Genomic DNA, 21,123 nt, shown 5'->3' with positions numbered 1-21,123 from the left:
AAACGGCTTCATTAAAATTAATGCTCAGACCGGGCTCCGTCCTTGGTCCAGTCAGGAGTCTGTAAACTCCAGGAGAAGATTGTGCACAGCTACTGCCCCCTGGTGGTGCTTAACGCTCAGTGCATCCTGTCAGCGTGAAGGGGGGGGGGAGTTCAGTTTGAGATTCATGCAGTTAGAAATCACACACTTTAATTCTTTATTTTAATATAATATAGTGCAAACAGTGTATAAGAAACATTTATTAATCCCAAGGCAGGAGCATTTGCACCAAAAGTTATAGTGCTAACATATAGGAAATATCCGTAGAAAATAAAAATAAACTAAAACTATACATAGGGGCTCATTCTTCCATGTGCGGATGTCAATCTGGATGTGGATTTAATCTGGAGCAATATTTCACATATTTATGTTATATAAAATTAGTGTCTAGCACAGATTCTACAATGACTGTAAATACTGCACTGTCATTAAAAAAAAACAGATCTGATTGTAAATAGAGGCACTAAAGTACAACTTCTGTGCAACAAAAGCCTGATTACCTGTAACAAATGTGAGTAAGGCAGGTTTATTTGAATGTTTATTTGTATTTAGTACACCAAAATCTTTACATAGTGTGAAAAACCTGCTGAAATTTCACAAATATCTTCGTAAATATAAAAAAAATCAGAATTTGTCGGGGAGAAATTGTTGTAAATAAAGTGAGAATGGTGGTTCTATGTGTTCTGACAGGAGCTGGATCCAGTGACGCTCCACAACCAGGCTCTGGTGAACATGGACACGAAGCCGTCGGAGGGTTTCGAGAAGCTGGCCTTCCTCCTGCAGCAGCCTTCCTTCCCTCCGGTCACCTTTGGAAACCTGCTGCTGCTCTACTGCAAACACGAGGTAACGCAGAGTCCAAGAGCCAGTACCACACCGATCAGGCATAGCATTATGGCCACCTGCTTAATATTGTGTTGGTCTTTTTATGCTGCTGAAACTCCTCTCATTTTTATATATATGTGTCCATTTTTCCTCCCAAGTAAATGAAGTTTCCATTTAATTAGTCTTTTTCAAAGCTGCCTAAATGGTAATCACTTCATTCCATGAGGCCTCATGTCAGCATTTTCCATCGTTCTTCTCCATCGTGCTGTTTTAAGGGGTTTAAACCCATGTGGCGTTATTTTTAGTGGAGAAACACACTGAGCGCTGCAGGACTTTCATTAATTCAGCATTAATGTCTCTGCTGGATGTCTGGCAGTACTTCGACCTGGCAGCTGACGTCCTGGCAGAAAACGCACATCTCACCTACAAGTTCCTGTCCCCGGTGAGTTCCTGAGCTTCACCTACAGAGATGATGTTTCTTTTAAAACCACATCAGGTCCTGTGATATCGTCACAATTATAATCATGAAAAAGTGGAAAATAATCAGTAAACGTTTCGTGCCTGTTTGTCCTTTGCAGTACATGTATGAGTTCCTGGATGCCTTGTTGACCTGCCAGACGGCTCCAGAGGAGGTACAGTAACGCGCATCTGACATTTAGTGCGGTGTTAAGAGAGAGTTTTGTCAGGTTTATATGGTCAAAAACGTGGAAAATCTACCCAGTATTAAAAGCTCATGGAACACTGACACTTTCTGAACATGCACATAACTGTATTTTCCACATTTTGTAATTTAATCTGTAGTCAGTATTCTGACAGTGCAGCTCTCTGTCTCTGTGTTCAGTTTCTCTGCAAACCTTCAGGAGTTTTGATGAGATGAACAGCAAATTCAAATCAAAATGCACTTTACAAAATGCAAAAGCAGCAATTTAGGATCCAAATTCAGGCAGTATTAAACTGTCAAAATATAGTAAGATAGAAGCAATCTGAGTGATTATTCTAAAACTCTAGGTTGCTTAAAGGTATTAATGGTACAAAATTCAAAAGGAAAGTTTAATTTACAGTAGCTTTGTCAGTTTTATCAGATCAGTCTACGTAATAAACATGCACACATCTTGTAATTTATTCTAACAGCCATTGTGCAGCTTTGACTCTGTATTCTTTCTTCACAGGAATTTTAGTAAAAAGAACGACAATCTGCTAAACATGAAGGCTTAGATTATATATGTTCAGCAGTGTCAGGATACAGATTCATGCATAATCGCGTTACAGTCAAAATGTAGTAACCTGGAAGCATCCTGACAGGTAAAATAATCTAAAACCAACAAGACTTTAAGTTAAAGTTGCATAAAACATCCTCAGTTATACAAAATTGAAAAGGGAAATTGACTTTTGACTCCTCTGTCAGTTTTATTTTGCCAGATATAGTGAATCTACTTAATATTAAAGCTCCTGAAACACTGACTTTATTTGTAGTCAAATGTTTTTACAGTGCAGCTTTAAGTCTCTGTTTTCTTTCAGGCTTTCAGGAAGTTTGATGAGATGAATGGAAAACTGACGGAGCAGCTACGGAAACTGGCAAAGCAGGTTGTTCACCTCATTCCTGTCTCTCTTACCTCATATTCTGCTTTAATATTTGTCTATTTTATGTTTTGCAAGCACAGATGTTTCATATTTGGTTTGTAACGCTGCTGTAGTGGTGTTCCTGTGGAGTTAACAAAACAGGCTTTTAATTTGAAAGTAATATGATGTTTAGATGAATTTAATGTGTGGACTCGCATTTTGTATTTTTGGTGGACTAGTGTCACAGAGGGAACTTTGCAATGAACTGCATTCATTAACTTTATTTGCTGTTTTCTTCATAAATTAAAATTTTATTTGTTGAGGCAGAGAGATGGACATCAGAGGATGTTATTGTATTTTACATTTTTTTTTAAATATTTTATTTCAGTTTTTGTTTCCATGAATTGCAAACATGACAGCTGTGACTGGAAAAAAAAGAAAAAAAAATTGCATTGTTTACGAAACCCATAGATTGTACAAGATAATATAATTTCTTATCCAGTCTGACTAAAATAAAATCAAATGTCCACGATTTGACTTAGACATTTTTGTTAAAAGACTAAAAACTAAATCACTTTGATTTTAAACCTCCCAACTTCTACTTATGTCTTCTTCATATAAACTTATTTAGCATTTTTTTGACTTTATCTATTAAATGTTGTGCTGAGAAACTTGTTGGCAGGGTTCTTATATTACTTTTGTTTAATTTTAATTCTAATCCCTTTACTGAATAGATTCGCCTTTGTAAAGTGTAAATCATGAACACATTTTCTCAGTTGGCACATCTCTTGGTTGTTAGCGTAACTCTAAAACATAAATGTTTGTCAGAAAAACATCTCCTAAAAGGTTGACAAAAGAAGAAGGGACGTTTTTCCTCAGATCTTTCCAGGTGATCCTCTTCTTCTGCTTCCATCTCATCCAGCAGCTTTCAGAATTAACTTTGAAGCTGCCACCTTCTCTTTGAAGTGAAATACGATGCACTCTTATAGATTACATCTGAGAGCTTGTAACGGAATTACAACTGGCAGTAAAACGCCGCTGCCACGTGAATTTATCTGCAGTAATAATCCAGAAATATAGCGCAGCCCTGACATGTGTGGCACATTTTTTTTATGTCCAGTAGGTCATAATCATGTCAAAACATCTGAATCAGTTAAATGAAAACCTGTGTAGCAGATGAAACTCAAAAAAATACTGTTTATTATGAAAAGATCTGAATGAGTCATCTCTACAGAGAAAAGTCACTGAATTCTTAATGCTCACATACATTTTTATATTAAATAAAACATACAGAAAAAACACATGGAGCTGGTATTTTCTAACCACATTCAAAAGCTTTAACCAAGAAACAAAAAAATCAAATAAAAATTGCAGCAAAATCTCTCTCAAACATTTAAAGAAGTTGTAAGCATTGACCGATGTTTTTTATTTGACAGTTCATCAGTTCAGCTTTATTTGTGTAACATCTTTTATACAGTTTAGTGCAGTTCTCTGTAAAATAAAGCTACAAAAACAAGGAATGAGTTCATCACAGGGACACGATAATACATTAAATTAATTGTAAAAAATAATAGATGCGTGTATTAATTTATTTCCAGTCAAATGTCCCAAAATTGGAGTCGCAGACAAATGAAAAACTGCTTATTAATCCTGGAGGAAACTGCTTTGCCACAACACAATAGACAATAAACAAAGGTTAGTGGAATATATACAATTACACAGGGGTTAGTAGCAAAATAGAAAGAACAAAGTACAAAATGCAGTGTCTAAAAGTGTTTGTGTGAAGTGTCAAAGTCTGTAAAGTGTCTCAAAAAAATAAAAATTAAATACATAACATAAAATAACACAAGTACAAAATGTAAACTGTAGACTAGTAACAAAAACCAGATAAACAAAGAAGAGATTAACAGAAAATGAAGAGAATAAAACTCTAAACACATTAAAAGAAACATAAAAAGAGATAAGACAAGACTTTATTGATCAATTCTTCTCCCAGATGCTGCTCAGAAATTGCATAACTCAAGAAATGCAGTGCCTAAAAAGTAGAAAAGCAATAAGATATAATTAGGATACATTAATAAATTGGAATAAATAATACTGACAGTTACACTATTGCACCTGATAATGTGATGTTGCACCTTAAAAGCGCTGAAACTGAAGAATTGCCCATTACACTGACAATACTGCCGATGAAAGTGAAATATTGTGCATGAAACTGAACCTACTATTGCACAAACAGTTTAGAGTGATAGAATTATAAATGATGTTATTGTTCAGATTCCTGCAGAAAGATGAGGTTTGATGGTAGAAAAAGAACTCCTGTGGTGTTGAAATCGAACGAAAAAGCCTTTAAGGAAACAAAGAAACGGCAGCAGCATCTTTCTTTATCATATAAACAAGTCAACATTTTTCACACAAATTCTTCAAGATTTGTAAGTTTAGATTTTTTTTCTTGGTAGTTATCAATCAAGCTTAATTTCATCTTTATTCTTTAAATATCTTCCCAGATGTATCAATAATGGGTCGGAACAAGTAGGAAGTACATTTGGAGTCAATGACAGCTTGAGTTAATCGTACGAAATCTCGTTTATGCTTGTGTTTTTGTAATTATTGTGCCAAATGTTGTTCTCCCAGGTTCAGGAGGCCCGACTGGCTCGAGACGACGAAGCTCAGAAAAAAGCTCTGCAGGATTACGACCTGATGCAGGAAAAGTGAGCAAAAACGCACAAATGCACAGAAAACTGAGCATTCATCCTAAACATAAGTAGTATTTGCCAAACTTAAGCACCCTAAGCACTTAGGCACCCTGAAATGTGCCTTGTCTGTCTGTCTTCAGCTGTATCCGTCAAAATAACAGCAAAAAGCATGAGAATAGTCTTTTTTATAACAAATGACTGATTTACATTAGAGTACACAGATACACACACATAGACTGAATGCAGTATTCTAGCTTGCAAATGCAAACATGCAAAAGCCAGTTTATACTAAAGCATTTATTGAAAAATAGTACGTTTCTTTTTTCTGTTTTTTGAAAGTTTGCAAAGAATTTTCCAATCACTGAGATCAGACGACACCAAAACTCTGCCCAAGTGTTAAAGTATCAACAAATATCAATGTTTAATGCCGTTTTTACTGCCACGGAGAAGAAACGGCAACAACAGAAAGTAGAAATGTGTGTAAGCTTTTTAAATATATGGTAATTATAACATATTTCTGGCACCTTTAATCGGCAATGAAAAATACAATGTTATGGATTTTGCTGTTTAAAACTTAATATATCCAAATGTTGGTATATATCCAATATAATATATCCGAAAAACACTAAAATGCTGTTTGTTTTTATTCGTTTTTAAGTAACAAGTGAGTTGAAAAAAGGACATAAAATGCTCAACAGAACTGATATTAATTAAAAATATATATTTTTCCAGTGATGCTCAGATAATCCATATTATTCTTGTAATTCTAATGATCCACAGACATTCATTTATTGATCTGTATGGAAATTTACTTAAATAATGGATCAGTTGTTGCAATTGAAATGATAATCACCAACTCTTTAGATAATTGACTCATTGATTTGAGGATTTTATTCATTTAAAGAAAAAATGTAAAAAAAAATCTGATTTTTAGTTTCTTTTTTGTCAGTATTTTCTGGTTCCTTTTCTCCTTTACGACAGCAAACTGAATTTTTGGACCCTTTGTGAAACACCGATTCACATTTTTCTCCATTTGCTGTCCTTTTATAATCCAAATAACTGATTATTTCAAAAATTAATCAACAGATTGATCCAGAAAGGGAGGGGGATCATTCGTTGTGGCTTTAAAGGGGCAAAAATACAACATACAAAGCTCTACACTTTTACTCTGTCTGTTCCTTCCTGCTCTGATGACCTCACTCCTCATCCCTGCTCTCTGATTGGTTGGTCTTCTCTCAGGTACATCGTGGTCCTCATGTCTCAGGCCAAGATCTACTGGAACCGCGAGAACTTCCAGATGGTGGAGAAGATTTTCCGCAAGTCGGTGGAGGTTTGCAACGAGGACGACACCTGGAAGCTGAACGTGGCTCACGTCCTCTTCATGCAGAACAAATACAAGGAGGCCATCGGCTTCTACGAGCCCATCGTCAAGAAGCACTACGATAATGTGAGTAATTCAGGAAGAGGGGGGAAAAAAACAAGTTGTGAGTGTGAGATCAGAGCTGAACGTTTGACTCTCTGTCCAGGTGGAGCAGTGTAACATTCAGGAGTGTCCCTGCAAGTGCAAACCTTCGGTAACAATAAAAACCAAACAGCTGGGTTTGTTCCTCTGCAGTGTTTTCACATCTGTGCATGACATCTGGTTCAGCTGCTGCTGTTTGTTTGGTTGCAGTGGTGTTTCTGATTAATCTCTCATCTGAGAATATTATACGTGATATATATATATGTGATTTTGATTAAACGTCATGATTTTAAGCTCAGATTTGGGACTTTTCTCAACAGATGGGATGGGAAAGTTGAAAATTCAATTCTTTCTGTTTTTATGGTTTCCAGCTCTAATGAATAGTCGATTTTGTGATTTTTTTTTTAAGAAAATCTACCTTTCAAAGCCACCAGCAGGTTTTGGGTTTTGAAGCACTTTAATGGAGTGGATCTTAACTCATAAGAACCCAGACCCATTTTTCCTTAAAGGACTTAATGAGTTAAGGTCAGACATAAAACTTTACAGGAAGAGACTGGGGCAGTCAAAGTGCTTGTTACACTGGTGTCACCGTGGGCTCTTTTGGGTTAAAACTTTGCTCATTTATTCTTCTCTACTCATTTAAAAATTCATTTCAACCAACAGTACAAGACCTTTGCACTTATTACCCGTTATTGTGTCACCGTTATAATTGTACTCTTTTTCTTTTTGTCCTCACCTTTTTTATATCTACCTTTTATACCTCCCCTTGGCCAGGTTGTCATTGTAAATGAGAACTGGTTCTCAATTGACATATCTGGTTAAATAAAGCTTAAATTAAGAAATAAAAATAGAAGATTAAGTCACAATAAACTTGGAGTTTAGGAAATATTAATTAGAAGCTTTACTGTTATTATCCTGCAGAGCAGGATGACAGTACGAAAAAAACAAAACTTGAAATATCATCATTAAAATAATGATTGATAAAATGTGTGCAAAATAGCAACAAAAAAAAAACAGATTAATAAATATGTAAAAGTTCAGCACTTCAGCTACAAAGTGTTAAGATTAAATGTCACATTAATGGACTTTCAGACAGCCTGCATAAGTTTTAACAAAAGTTTTTAAAGGTCCTGATGTTCACTGTAAATCTTGTGTAAAATCAATCGCTACAGCATTTCTTCAGTAATGTTTAACGAGCTGCTGATGAATAAATTTGTGTTTCCTGTAGATCCTGAATGTGAGCGCTGTGGTTCTCGCCAACCTGTGTGTTTCCTACATCATGACCAGCCAGAACGAAGAGGTAATGTGGAAAAATGTAAACTTATAGATATATAAACACTATAAGATATCTTTAACCCCGCTCTGACTGATCTTGACCGCAGTTAGAGATCCCTGTACGCTTGGACTAATTAATCAAACAGCTCAGACATAAATCGTCTGAATTGTTGTGATGTTAGTGCAGCAAAGCGCTAAAACAGTGTTTTAGCAGCAGTAATGGAAGCTGCTGTGGTGGATCAGATGAGCGAGGAGTTCAGGGACAACCAGAGCTTCAGTCATCAGACTTCTGGTCGCAATTTACCAGAACTTCATCCTCAGGCTGCTCTGAAGTGGCGATAAAACAGCTGCCATATGCAATGTCATAGTAGATCTGAACAACCTTCGCTACATGCTAATTCAAGTTCTGATTCAAACTTAGTGTAAGCATCTAGAACGGGAAAATAAGACCTGTTGAATTGAGGGGAAATAAAAGATATCTGGAGCTAGAATCATGACTAGTCAGATTTAAATTGTATGTATCTGAAACTGAGTTTACTAGTGGTTGTTATTCAGATTTAATTTTACAAAAATCATTTGAATCACCCAATTTTAAATTGGTAAAAGGTGTTTATGGACTGAGATCAGGTTCTGTGACTCTGCGCTTGATTGCTCATCCTTAATGACCTGGAAGAGTCTCCATGAGCTCAAATTGAGTAGTAAAAACTGAAAGTCTGAAGTTCATAATATTATCTTCAAGTGTGCTGTATAAGTTCAGTTTCAAACAATGCGATTCAAATTAAATTTTTTTAAATCCAATTTGATTTGAGCAACTCACGTTTCAATATAAATTCAAAAAGGATAAACTAGACGTGTTGAGTTGAGGGTAATTATAGATGTAGAATTATGACTACTTGGAATTCAAATGTAGATATCTGAAATTGGAATTACAACTAATAAGAATTCAGCTTCAACCAACAAACATTAACCCATTTGAATCACATAATTTTAAATTGGTCAGAGTTGTTGATTATGTGAAAAAGGAGTTCTGTGGCTCTGTGCTCGATTGCTCTTCCTTAATGGCCCAGATGTGACTCAATGAACTGAATTTGAATAACAAGTATAGTGGGTTGAATTTTCAGATTACATTAATTGTTACTGGAATTCAGTTTCCATCTAATAAATTCAGTTTCAAACGATGGGATTCAAATTTTAAAAAACTTAATACAATTTGATTTTAGTTTGAATGTATTTCCATATATCCTATTCAAGTTACTATTTAATCATCTTTAATACAGTATGTTTAAAAAAATGTACACTGTATATTTTTATTTTCCTGGTACCATGTACATTTTTATATTTTATGCTTTTCTACTTATGTTTATACTTCCTGGAAATAATTTGTGCTTATACTTGTGCTTTTTCTTCTGCTTTAATTAACACGTAACAGTTTCCTCTCAGGGAAATACTCTCAGTAGAGTATTTCTGATTCTGATCTCTAGCATACAAAGTAGAATTTAAGAGGGGAGCAGTCGAGCCTGCGAGCGACACATTTCCTGTTCTCTTCCCTGTGTTATATAATTTACAAAAGAGCTCCGTCTTTTACCAAATTTCCTTCGCTCCCTTTCAGGACTGCAGACAGCCTCCCTACGAGACGAATCCTGAACATTTCATTCGACTACATATAAACTGCAGGCAGCTCAGGCTCAACCCACAGGTTTCCAAATTTTTTCCCAAAAATTAAATTAAAAGTCAGTGAACAGTAAGAAGAGAAGGAGCATTAAAATTCAGATTTTTTTTCCTCCCAGAGAGATTCAATAACAGTGAAGACATCGGAAGCAGAGTGACATTAACTTTTCGTGCACAATAGATGGATAGTTGTTGATAAAGAGGGACACTTTTAAGAGCAGTTTTCTTATAATTCTCCTGTGCTTTTACTTTGTGGTACACAGAACATCGTAGTATTACAACATTTTGAGGATTAATTTGCTTGTTCTTGATTCGTGTGACCTGGTCTAACAGGCCGAAGAGCTGATGAGGAAGATCGAGAAAGAGGAGGAGCAGATCTCCTACGACGATCCGGACAAAAAGGTTTTCCACCTCTGCATCGTCAACCTGGTCATCGGGTGAGTTTTGGCAGAAAAGCAAAGTCAGAACTCATCTTTTTGAAGATATATAACCTTAAAATGCAGTAACGTCCTGCTCACGTATTCCCATATTTATTGTGTTCTTCTGGGGTAACTTCAAGAAACTCAAAGTTCTGGTGTTTTGGTGTTTTGTGTCTCCATTTTCAAATAAACAGCAGAGAAAACAAAAATTAATGATGTCAGAAAATGTAACAGGACCTGATTATAAGAACAAGCTTTATGCCACTAGCCACAGTTGTGTTTTTCTTTCAGGACGCTGTACTGTGCAAAGGGCAACTACGACTTTGGCATCTCTCGCGTCATCAAAAGCCTGGAGCCGTACAATAAGAAGGTTGGCCATTTTATGCTGCTGTCAGTCACCTTTAAAGACCTTTTCTGCTGATTGTTTGGTTCCTCCTTTCCTTCAGTTTGTTATACTGCTGCCTTTGTGCATGTAAAAGGTCTGAAAACTTAGAAAGTCCATGCCAAAGTCAGCTGTTCTTTCCTCTTTTCTGTTAACTTATTTACACTGTAAAACACAATATCTTAAATGCTGTGGAAACGTGGCAGAAAATCTACATTTAAAAATGGTGGGATACTGTAAAGTTCAAAAACTATAAAATAACTGAAAACAGAGGCAATTATCAGTAAAATAATGTGATTGTTGGCAGATTTACATAGGAAACAACAAATTACTCTTCATAAAAATACAGATTTTTTTTTGATGTGGACATTATTGCATGATGTTTTTTACAGCCAGCTTTGAAATTAATACCTTATTTCTGTTATTTTACTAGATATTATCGGTAATTCTCAAAATCCAGTAAAATCTGTAATGTAATAGTTTTAAAAAAAACAAACCCTAAACTGAAGTTACTAATTAACGTTACCCGACTTTAATTGGGCCAACTGACCAATCGGAGCAGTGCTCTTCAGGAGGTGAGAAAATGGGTGCTAAAACAAGAGGTGTTGCTTAAATGTACAATATGAGGAAAATCGTGTTTATGAGTGCTAAAAAGCAAGTCAACATATTCTAGCAGATGCCAAAAATCATAATCAAAAGCCTGTAATTGTGCAGAATATTGATACCTCAAGTGGCAAATAAGTGCATGAACCTTCCAGAATAATCTGGTTTTCTGCATTAATTGGTCATAAAATGTCATATTAAATGCAGATAATTCCATTTGCCATGTATGTTTATGCACAGCTATTTGATTTTTATCCATCAAATGCAATCACGGCATGGCTTATTTTCAGTCTTCAACCAAAAATAACCACCGGAGCCCTGCTGGCGTTTGTTTCTGATTGGGCCAAGCTGCTCCTTTTGGGGTCTTTTGGTCGGGTCCAGTCACAACAGCAGAGTCGGACTGCAGCTGAGTCCACTAAGCTCCAGCTGAGAACACAAGCCGTCATCCTGAGTGTTTCCCCCTCCAGTCCTCACAACGGAGTCACACTCGCAGTGAAAGCAGAGATGAGTTCAGGAATGTGAAGCCTGGCCAGTCAGTCACGCCATCATTTGTGTTTACTTCAGACCAATTCAACACACTCTCCTTCAACCCTGATTTCAAGTTAACAAAACAGCTGGCAGGAGATGTGGTTTATAGTCTGGTTTTATGTGGATGAATGTTGTTTTAAAACAGCAACAGATGCATGTTCGTAATGCATTTTTCGTGTGTGCAGCTAGGGACGGACACATGGTTCTATGCCAAGCGCTGTTTCCTGTCGCTGCTGGAGAACATGTCCAAACACATGGTCATGCTGAGGGACGCCGTGGTACAGGAGTGTATTCAGTTCTTGGAGCACTGCGAGGGTGAGTAGCAAACACCTGCAGAAATACTGGATCACTGCACAACAACATTTCAATTACACACAACAGGCAGCATGTCCTCGTGGTCGGAATACACCTGCAGAACCACTTTTTGTCAGAGCAGAGCTTTATGGAATTCATCTGTAAGTTTCCCTTCCGCAGCTTGATTTTTTTTTTTTGGGACAGTTTTCAAACTTCCATGTGGCTTTTGTGCTCGAGATAAAAATGTTTAAGAAGTGGATGGACAAAATGACAGCTTCCCAGAAGTACAACCAAAATATATTGAACACCAACTCTGGCTGGTTGCATTGTAAGTCATAAGCCCCACCCCATTTTCCATTTTAGCAGATTTGATATGTTGATCACATGCCATCCCCACTGTAAAGCATGGTGGTGGCAGCATCATGATGTGAAGCACGGTGGTGGCAACATGACGTGAAAAATGATGGTGGCAGCATCGTGGATATTTCTCAGCAGCAGGTCCTGGAAGGCTTGCAAAGGTAGAGGGTGAAATGAATGCAGCAAAGTCTAAAGAAATCCTAGAGGTCAACCTGATGCAGTCTGAAGAGAACTGAGACGTTGAGAAGAATTGGTTTCCATCAAGACATTGAGTCAAAGCAAACAGCTGAAGCTCCACAGGAATGGTTTAAAGACAACAAGGTAAAGGTTCTGAAGGTAGTCAAAGTCCAGACCTCAGTCCAACTGAGATTTAGTGTCTGGACTTAAAGTTATGTTCACTCAAGACAGTTTGAACAGTTTTATAAAGAATGAGGGAAAATTCAGTGTCCAGAGAAGATGTCTGTTTTCACTTTGACATGAACAAGTTGGGGTTTTTCATGTGAATTCTTGCCAAAAAAAAAGCCAAATTATATTGACCATAATTCAATGTTGAAAAGCAATAAAAGGTAAAAACCTCCGCGGGACATGAATATTTTCTATAGGAACCTTTAATCTTGTTCTACCTGATTTGACACTATAAATTCGATTTCTTTGCAGTTTACGGGAAGGAAGTTCCAGCCATCATCGAACAGCCTTTGGAGGAGATCCACATCCACATCGGGAAGAACACCGTCACCTACGAGGCCCGGCTTCTCAAGGCTCTTTTCTACGATGTGATTGGCTGGAACAAGTGACATCATCACTCAGGTGTGATGTGAAACAGCCGGAGGTGCCGGTTTGTTCGATATGAACGATAACAGAAGACAATCAGCACAAACTCCCTAATGTGTTTCCAGTTGGGTCTGGAAACCATCTTCCAGCTCCTGACTTCCCGCTGGGCAGCTTTTGGACTCACTTTGCTGAGCTGGGAGAGTTTTGGCAGAAGGATATAATCCCAGTCTGATCCAGCCGATCTTACATAATTGCTGCTCTGACCTCAGATAAACTCATACATCAGAGGTGATCTGCTTTTATTAGCACTAACACTCAGAGCAGCCTTTGATTTTTATTAGTCTTTATTTCGCTAACATAACTTTACACTACAATGATAATATGTAAGTTCATCTACATACATTCATAGTTCATGCAGATCCTCTTTGGTCAGTGCTGGACTGCCGCCTTAATACTCCAGTGGCTTTATATTCAGCTGGTTACATGTTAGTGAAAAGCAAAAACACATTTTCATGGAAATAAAGACGTTCTTGTTGTTTTTCTAAACAAATCCGAAGCATCCTGCATCTGCAAAACGACCACATTAGCTGATTTTGATCCTTTTCTTAACAGTAGAGTAAATGTAAAGTAAACAAGTTTCAGATAGAGATGCTCCAATCAGGCTGTTTAGTTTTGGTCAAGTTAGACAAAAATCCTGCCGAAGATGTCTTGTAATGCCAAACCCAGTCCTAAAATCTCTGAATCCCTCTGAATGCGCAACATGTATTTTCTGTCTTGTTGACAAATTAGTTACATGTGTTTTGTACTTCCCAGACATTTGAAATTGATACACAACCTCACGCAAGAAGCAGAAATTCACGAGAAACACGCTTGCGAGACAGAAAATCACATAAATCCTCCGAGGTTTGTCCTACTAGAATTAGTAGAACCTCAGATTTTCTGGTAATATCAAGATTTTCAGAAAATATCCACAACTCCAGGTGGGCTACACAAATCTAACAAAGATTTGTTCTCGGTTTTTGTCTTAGAGCTCAAAAGTTTGTTGGTTGAGTAACAAAGTGATTAATTGGTATCAAAAACTAATAAATTTGCGCAGAAGCCATAAACAAAGATCAGATTTACCTTTTTTCAATCAGTTATTTATATCTGAGCGTTTCTCTTAGGATTGGAGTGTCGCTTACTTTCAGCTTATTGTAGTATTTATACACTGCCTATACTCACACAATCCAATATATTTCGATAAGTATAATATGAAAAAAACTCGCCTTGGTTTCCATTTTGTGCCATAAACATCCCAGCATCTTATTAAAACATTCATCATCTGTGTTCATGAAACATCGTGTTGTGTCTGGAGTGAGTCTCCGTCATTGAGGAACAGCTCTTTCTGATGATCTACCAGTTAACTCCCCCTGCAGGGTGAGGAAGGTGGGAGGTTCAGGACAGCGGCCTCTTGGTTATGTCCTGTTCCGTCAGGTAGTAGTTCAGGTATCCTCCCAGAGCGCCCACAGCCACCGCCGTCATGTGACTGGAACAGCCATCTGTCGGACCATAAAAGACGAAATCACAACACTAAATCATGGGTAATTTCTGCAACTGTGACGTCAAAGTCTGGGAATTTTTCACGTTTTTAGATTAGTTTCATAGCAAAATGATGTCGAAAATGTTAGAGATGAACAGAAAATTATGATACACTGGGTAAAACATGTTTTAACTCGTTCTAATGGACAGAAAACGGGGGTGGAGTTGGGGTGATTTGTGGTGTCGGTAAAGATGAAACTGCAATGTGACTTATGACTTAAAGTGTAAAGATTAGTCAAAGTGCTTAATGAGGGACGACTCAAGGTTTAAATGGTGGTGAAACTGCCTGGGGAGGGGTGATACATGGTGCCAATGGTGGTGAAATTGCCTGTAGAAGGATTACTCATGTTAGTTATGGTAAAACTGTTTGGGAGCAGACAACTGAAGGTGCAAATTATCGTGAAGCTGCCTAGGGAGGAATGATTCGAGATGTTAACGATAATTAAACTGCCTGGGGAGGTCCAAGGTGTAAATTATAGTAAAACTGTCTGAAGAGGGATGACTTGAGGCGTAAATTCTTGCCCCAAGATATAAATAGTTGGCAAACTGTAGAGGACTATCTTTAGTTCTAAATTGTTGTAGACCTACCTGGGAAACCAAGTTGTTAATGATAGTGGCAACATTTTCCAGTTTTCTAACCGACTGGTGGGGAACTTCAACTATTTATCCTCACCCCTCAATTACATAGCTCACAACCTGTTAATAACCCGAAACTCACACAACATAAATTGTAAGTTGTTGTAAAACTGCCCGAGATGGGGAAAAAATGACTCAACTGCCAGGGGAGGAATGGCTCAAGGTGTTAACTGTGGTGAAACTGCCCTAAGAGGGATGACTAAAGGTCTAAAAGGTGCTGAAACTGCATGGGGAGAGATGAGTCAAGATGGTTATTGTGTTGAAACTGTCAGGGAAGGGATGACTCAAGATATTAATGGTAGCAACACCACTGGGGTAGAGAGGACTCCAGGTACTACCGGTGCTCAAACTGCCGGGGAAGGGAGGACTCGAGGTACTACGAGGGGTAAACTTGCATGGAGAGGGATGACTTTAGGTATTAGTGGTCGTCAAACTGCCTGGTGATGGATTACTCAATGTTGTTATGGTGGTTAAACTGCCTGGGGATGGCCCTGCTTACAGTTACACTTGACCTACAAAATTAAGCTGTAGATGACTACGAGTAAATCAGTTTTGGCCGCAATGTAAAGACAAACTGACCTGGGAGTATCTTCTCCCTCCTCTTGACTCTCCTGTGAGGCTGCAGCTGTTCCAGCAGTTCGTCTCCAATGATCTGAGACATGATGCTCTCTGAGGAAACACAGCAGAGAAAATAACCTGCACATCCGCCCAAAATACCAGGAATTATCCTGATAAAATCCAGATGTTTTTAAGATTCTTTAAGATGACCGCAAAATAATGAGCTATTCATGTTGCGACACAGCAGAATGATATTTCAGTGGATGTATTTCAAGGTTCAGTAGCATGTATCTGGTTTTACATCACTACTTGTTGTGACTAATACTCACTGTCTCTCCCAAAGCAGCCTACTTCCTCATCCTGCAGCCTGAGGATGTGCTGCAGCCAATCAGCTTTGTGGAAGTCGGAGAAACCGGCCAATCCGCAGATCAGGACTGTCAACAGAGAAGAGCTCAAGTTGGGCAGTTAGCCAAACACTTTACCAGCGTACCCTTAAAGATTCACAATAAACTGTAAGAGTTCCTCAGGTTCCTTTTGTTCAGTGTATTTTCATGGAATGAGGCTCAGTATCTAATAAAAAGATGGATTAAGACAAAAAACTGCATCGAAGTCAACAAAACTATAACAACCATGTTAAATATGTCAGTTTCTGATGACAAACACCAAGTCTTCATTAATTAAGGCAAAAAAGCAAAAGGCAGAAGCATTATTTTTAAATATATTGATTTATATAAACTATGAACAGCTAGATATGTAACAAAATCCAATATTTAAGTTTTTTTGTTATTTTTTCCTAACAAGTTTTGTTATTTATGTTTTTTATAATTTCATAAATATTAAAAATCTGTATTAGATAAAAAATTATATATTATTATGAAAATGTTTTGTTTTTAAAATTTATTTACAATTTTATTTAGTATTTTCTGAGCTCTCTGGTCTTTTATCAGCATTTTATAAGGCATGAACATTTCCAGAATTGAAGGATCTTACATTTTAAACCACATGCTGTTTGACATAAGTAAAAATATTTAAATAGCAGAAAGGAGGTGATTGAGAATGTACAAAAATATTTGCAATCTGCTACTTGATGCTCGAATTACGTGTCATAAGAGAAAGAAGTCGGCGACACTCACTGTTCTCGATGAATATGTCGACGGTCTGTTCGGTCAAACCATCTTTGATGATATCCTGGTTGGTCTTCATCATGTTGGAGCAGAAGATCTTCTGGTAGTTCAGTTCGGTCATGTTGGCTCTGGACACTCGAGTGTCGCCTTTCAGCAGGTTGGTGCAGCCTCGCTGGAATGGAAACACAAATGGGTCACCATCTAATGTCTGGAGTCAAGGTTAGAGATTCACCTCAGACTCAACTCTTTAAAGTTGGCCTTAAATGATGAATAGAATGTAAAATTTCCTGTGGTGTTCCTCAAGGCTCCATCATTGGTCCTCTACTGTTATTTATTTATATTCTACTGTACATTATCTCAAAGTTACAATACAATAATAAGATAAAATTATGCGATAGCCAAATATTTCTTTTTTTAAAATATATTGCTTTTTTTTTTTTTTTTTTTTTTGCTTGTTGGACATTGTTTCGCTGTCCATCTCTATTTTTCAAATCATGAAATAGACAGGAAGTAGTGTATCAGTTCTTAAAGCACGTTACTTTCTTTTTTCAAATAATGACAAATATCTGTAAAATAATGTTAAATTTGCTGTTGTAAATATAGTAAAATGTGTTGTAAAAACGAAATAGGACTTGTAAGAAACGATTTTTCATGTGGTCGTTATTTGGATATTTGGCTAGTTTTTTTCTCCAGTTAACATGTAAATGAATACTTTTTTCACAGATTTTTTATTAGTTATCTGAAATTTAACAAAACAGAAAATTGCTAAAACAGCATTTAGTTGTTCAGAAACTTACAGTTGAGAACTGTTTTAGAAAGTTTGAAAGAACTGACACCACACTTATTCAGCAATGCACAATTTGAAGTTAATCTAAAAATAATATAAAACAGAACCGTGTTATCTGGAAACAGTGAAATATTCATTACAATCCATTATATTCATGATGATTATTAGACAGAATTATGACTTCACTTTAGTTCCAAATGTTTCCCTTTCTCTGAATTCGTTGCATTTATGTCGATTTTGGATATTTGTTGCTTTTTGTTCATTGTTTTAGCTGCACTTCTCACCATTTTTCCAATCATGAAGTAGAGCAGCTGGTGTGACAGGGAGTAGTGAGGGCATCCGAAGCGAGTCATGGTGTCCCGGCAGGGTTTGGTGACGATGCAGGGCGTCCCATTCATCTTCCTGTCAGGAAAAACAGAAACACATTACTCCGATAGGTGAGCATCCTCACACTGCAACTAACAGATATTTTAGAATTATAGCAGCAAAGAAAACAGTTCTCCAAAGACACATTTTACAAATGTTTATGCCCAATTTAACAGTACAAAACTGATTAAATATATGATGACAAAAAAGTTAAAAGTGTTGAAAATATTTCATTTTCTCGAAATCTACTTTTTTTAAAAACCAGCTTCATAGTTTTTGTTTCATTTTGTTGACATAATAAACTAAATTTTCCTTATTTTTAATGTCATCATAAATCAGAAAATACTACACACAGCCAGAAAAGAAAAAAAATAAAACTATTTTCCCCAGGTTTTTAGGACCAGAATGCTCTATAAATCAGGCTGTAAATAATTTGCGAACAAACAATGTCTGTAAAACCTTTCAAAACACAGAAAAGGCAGGAATAAAACTGAAAAGTTTTCATTCCATGTGTCTGAAAGAAGACTCGTTATGAAAGCAAAATGTCTCAAATTGACTAGTCCATGAAAAAAGTCATTTTTTGCCAGTAGTTTCTCCATTTAAGCCTAAAAGAAAATAGTAAGGATGTTGCAAACTGTAGTTTTTTTAGCATCAAGTTGCATCTTCAGAACCTCTTCATTCATTAAAGTAAAGGTAAATCAACCTGTGTTTACACTGAAGGTAAAACTGTGTTTTTTCTAGAGGACAGTTTGTATTGCAGGTTCCTACCAAGTTCCCAGCAGCAGAGTCAAACATTTGTCACTGAGCTGCTCGTCATAGCACTCGGTGGTCATGGTGGACGGATAAACCAGGCTGGAGTCTGTGGCGCTCCACTCTTGAGGAATCAGCCAGAAGGTCCATGACAGCAGAGGCTCGAACTCTGAAGGGAAAAATTCAAAACCAGAAGCTCAAACTGGACCTCAGAGAGTTTCAGAAAAAATCTGCAAGTAAAATCCTTTTCTACTGCTCACTTCTCATAATTTATAAGGTCTTTCAAAACCATCTACTACTCATAAAACCCAAGTAGTGTTTGTTTTCATGGTTGCAGCTGCTGTCTGTGCAGGGATTGTTGTAAAGCATGGTGGTGGCAGTATCATGCTGTAAAGCATAGTGGTAACTTATCAAACCGTCATTTTCAATTCAGAATTGTATTTTTCAAACAATTTTTAATGTAGCTAGAACATTATTGTCATTACTGAGTGATTTGTTGATTATTTTCTTGATTAACTGATTTGTTTTTTATTATTATACTGTTTTGTTTTGGGTTTTTTTAGCACACCAGCTGCTGGAATATCATCTGTAGGACGTTTCAAAAAACATTTTTGCAGCTTAAGCATCTTATTCTTTACATATGTTGACTGTGTGATCTCTAACATGAAGCTTTGTCTCTCATCACTCTTGTTCATATCAGGGGACCAGGCCTTGAAGTGCACAGGAGGTCTTATCTTTTTTCTTCAAAATTCAAACAAATAGTTCTGTGGAGGCCTTTTTGTTTTGTTATTAACCATTTTTCAGTCTTTCATCTACGTAAGTTTTATTTCAAGTAATGGCAGACATCTGTAAAATAAGTATATTTGAGCTTATTTCAATATAGTACACTGTCATTTTATGCTTAAACGTTCCAATAAAATGAATTGCTATTTATAGACATAATAGAGTTAACATGTAAATATGTGCTTTTGCTGTGATTGTAGTAGCTACTTTCTGTAATTTAACAAAATCTGGAAAATAATAACTACTCAAAAAAATACTGTTAACTGTTTTTACAATGTGCTAATTGGCTAATGCTAATCTAGTTGATCCTGGCTTGATGCTCTCTGCCTGCCAACATGAAATGCCTGTAATTTACCTCCTCTGCTCAGTTTCAAACTTTTTTCAGTAATCTTAGAACACACTTAGCATTGTACTTCAGGATTTCTTGGAGTTCATAAGTCTCACCTCTGTAGTATTTGGGATCATTCTGTTTCAGGGCGGCAACTGCCTTTTCCAGGTGCTGGTCCAAACGTTTGACCAAAGTGACGGCGGAGGTTCTCTGAGCCCAGCTGACCGGGTCGGTGTGAGGCCAAGTCCGGACTGCTTCCTTCAGTTCAGCTGAAAACCAAAAACACAAAACACTGCACACCATTGCAAATACACCATCTCCACTGTGAAGTATGGTGGTGGCAGCATCATGAAGTAGGCATGGTGGTGGCAGCATCATGATGTAAGCATGGTGGTGGCAGCATCATGATGTGAAGCATGGTGGTGGCAGTATCATGATATTAAGCATGGTGGTGGCAGCATCATCATTAATTTGTAGAAATTTGTTTTCACTTTGACATTACAGTCTCTCTTTTTTGTAAATTCTTGTCCAAAAAACTGCTTTTTTCCACTTTTTAAAAGCCATACTGATACTGACAATATAATTCGGTGTTCAGGGGCAGTTTCAGCACCAGTTTGTGTCACATCTTTGATTGTAATAGTTATATCTGTAACTCAACACATCAGAGAAAGTATGTCAAATAAGTTTAAGAAGCTTACAGTTCTACAGTGTAAATCAGTCAACAGAAGGTTTAACTTGTTTTCATGTCACAACTTCTTATATGAGTCTGTAATGATGCACTTAGTTTTGTTTTTTCTATTTTGAATTAATCATCTGAATCTGCAACATAAACAACTGAAGTTATAGCAGCATAACATGTGCATCTGTAGAAAGTAAGCAGAAGGAAACTTGAGTAAATGTACTCCGTTACTTTGCACCACTGCTAGATTAAAAAGGTTGACAACACAATACACTGAGCTGAATAAATCTATCAGTAAAAGGTTCAGTGTTTCCCTCAGAAACGTCCAGTATTTCCTCTTAATAAACGTCGTCTTCCCTGCAGCTGTGCTCCAGATGTGGAAGCATCTGCAGAGGTGACCTACCCTGCAGCATGACGAAGCCCACCACCCCGTCCAGGTTGATGTGCTCATGCTGCCGCTCCAGGAAGGACGCTCCCCGGGAGAGGCTGCCCAGGATGTCATCGATCACCTCCGCCTCAGAGTCGCTCAGCGCCGCGGCGAGCAGAGCCAGAGCCGCCGCCAGCCGGAGCCCCGCTGCCCGCATGTCGTCGCTCGGAGGGTCCCGGTGAGGAGGCGGACTATCGGGGTGAAGACCGGAGGAGGACGGAGGAGTCTCCC

At 37.4% G+C, this 21,123-nt stretch overlaps 2 protein-coding genes across 2 annotated transcripts in view; one reads left to right on the top strand and one right to left on the bottom strand.

Annotated features, from left to right (window-relative positions):
- Window positions 1-13,426, top strand: part of flr (fleer) — a 23,329-nt gene extending 9,903 nt beyond the window's left edge. Inside the window, exons 9-19 of the mRNA XM_022199938.2 lie at window positions 730-882; window positions 1,238-1,303; window positions 1,440-1,493; window positions 2,380-2,445; window positions 5,056-5,132; window positions 6,357-6,564; window positions 7,808-7,879; window positions 9,856-9,959; window positions 10,233-10,311; window positions 11,640-11,769; window positions 12,763-13,426. Coding sequence (XP_022055630.2) covers window positions 730-882; window positions 1,238-1,303; window positions 1,440-1,493; window positions 2,380-2,445; window positions 5,056-5,132; window positions 6,357-6,564; window positions 7,808-7,879; window positions 9,856-9,959; window positions 10,233-10,311; window positions 11,640-11,769; window positions 12,763-12,899 — 1,146 coding nt within the window. The 3' untranslated portion in view covers window positions 12,900-13,426. The remainder of the gene's footprint in view (window positions 1-729; window positions 883-1,237; window positions 1,304-1,439; window positions 1,494-2,379; window positions 2,446-5,055; window positions 5,133-6,356; window positions 6,565-7,807; window positions 7,880-9,855; window positions 9,960-10,232; window positions 10,312-11,639; window positions 11,770-12,762) is intronic.
- Window positions 13,203-21,123, bottom strand: c21h16orf89 (chromosome 21 C16orf89 homolog). The gene is made up of 8 exons (XM_022199939.2): window positions 20,869-21,123; window positions 19,903-20,055; window positions 18,694-18,844; window positions 17,844-17,961; window positions 16,782-16,944; window positions 15,978-16,082; window positions 15,670-15,759; window positions 13,203-14,414 (listed from the first exon to the last, which is right to left on the bottom strand). The coding sequence occupies exons 1-8, from the start codon at window positions 21,047-21,049 to the stop codon at window positions 14,311-14,313; spliced, it is 1,065 nt and encodes a 354-aa protein (XP_022055631.2). The 5' UTR covers window positions 21,050-21,123; the 3' UTR covers window positions 13,203-14,310.

This window comes from Acanthochromis polyacanthus, chromosome 21, assembly GCF_021347895.1.
Source record: "Acanthochromis polyacanthus isolate Apoly-LR-REF ecotype Palm Island chromosome 21, KAUST_Apoly_ChrSc, whole genome shotgun sequence".
NCBI lineage: Eukaryota > Metazoa > Chordata > Actinopteri > Pomacentridae > Acanthochromis > Acanthochromis polyacanthus.
This window is presented reverse-complemented; position numbering and strand designations above follow the sequence as displayed.

Excerpts from the sequence above, each read along its gene's own strand:
- c21h16orf89 (XM_022199939.2), bottom strand. The coding sequence starts at position 21,049 with ATGCGGGCAGCGGGGCTCCGGCTGGCGGCGGCTCTGGCTCTGCTCGCC. Across the intron at positions 20,056-20,868 it reads GGGCTTCGTCATGCTGCAGG|CTGAACTGAAGGAAGCAGTC; the intron begins GTAGGTCACCTC and ends TTTGGTTTTCAG. Across the intron at positions 16,083-16,781 it reads CGACATATTCATCGAGAACA|TCCTGATCTGCGGATTGGCC; the intron begins GTGAGTGTCGCC and ends CTCTGTTGACAG.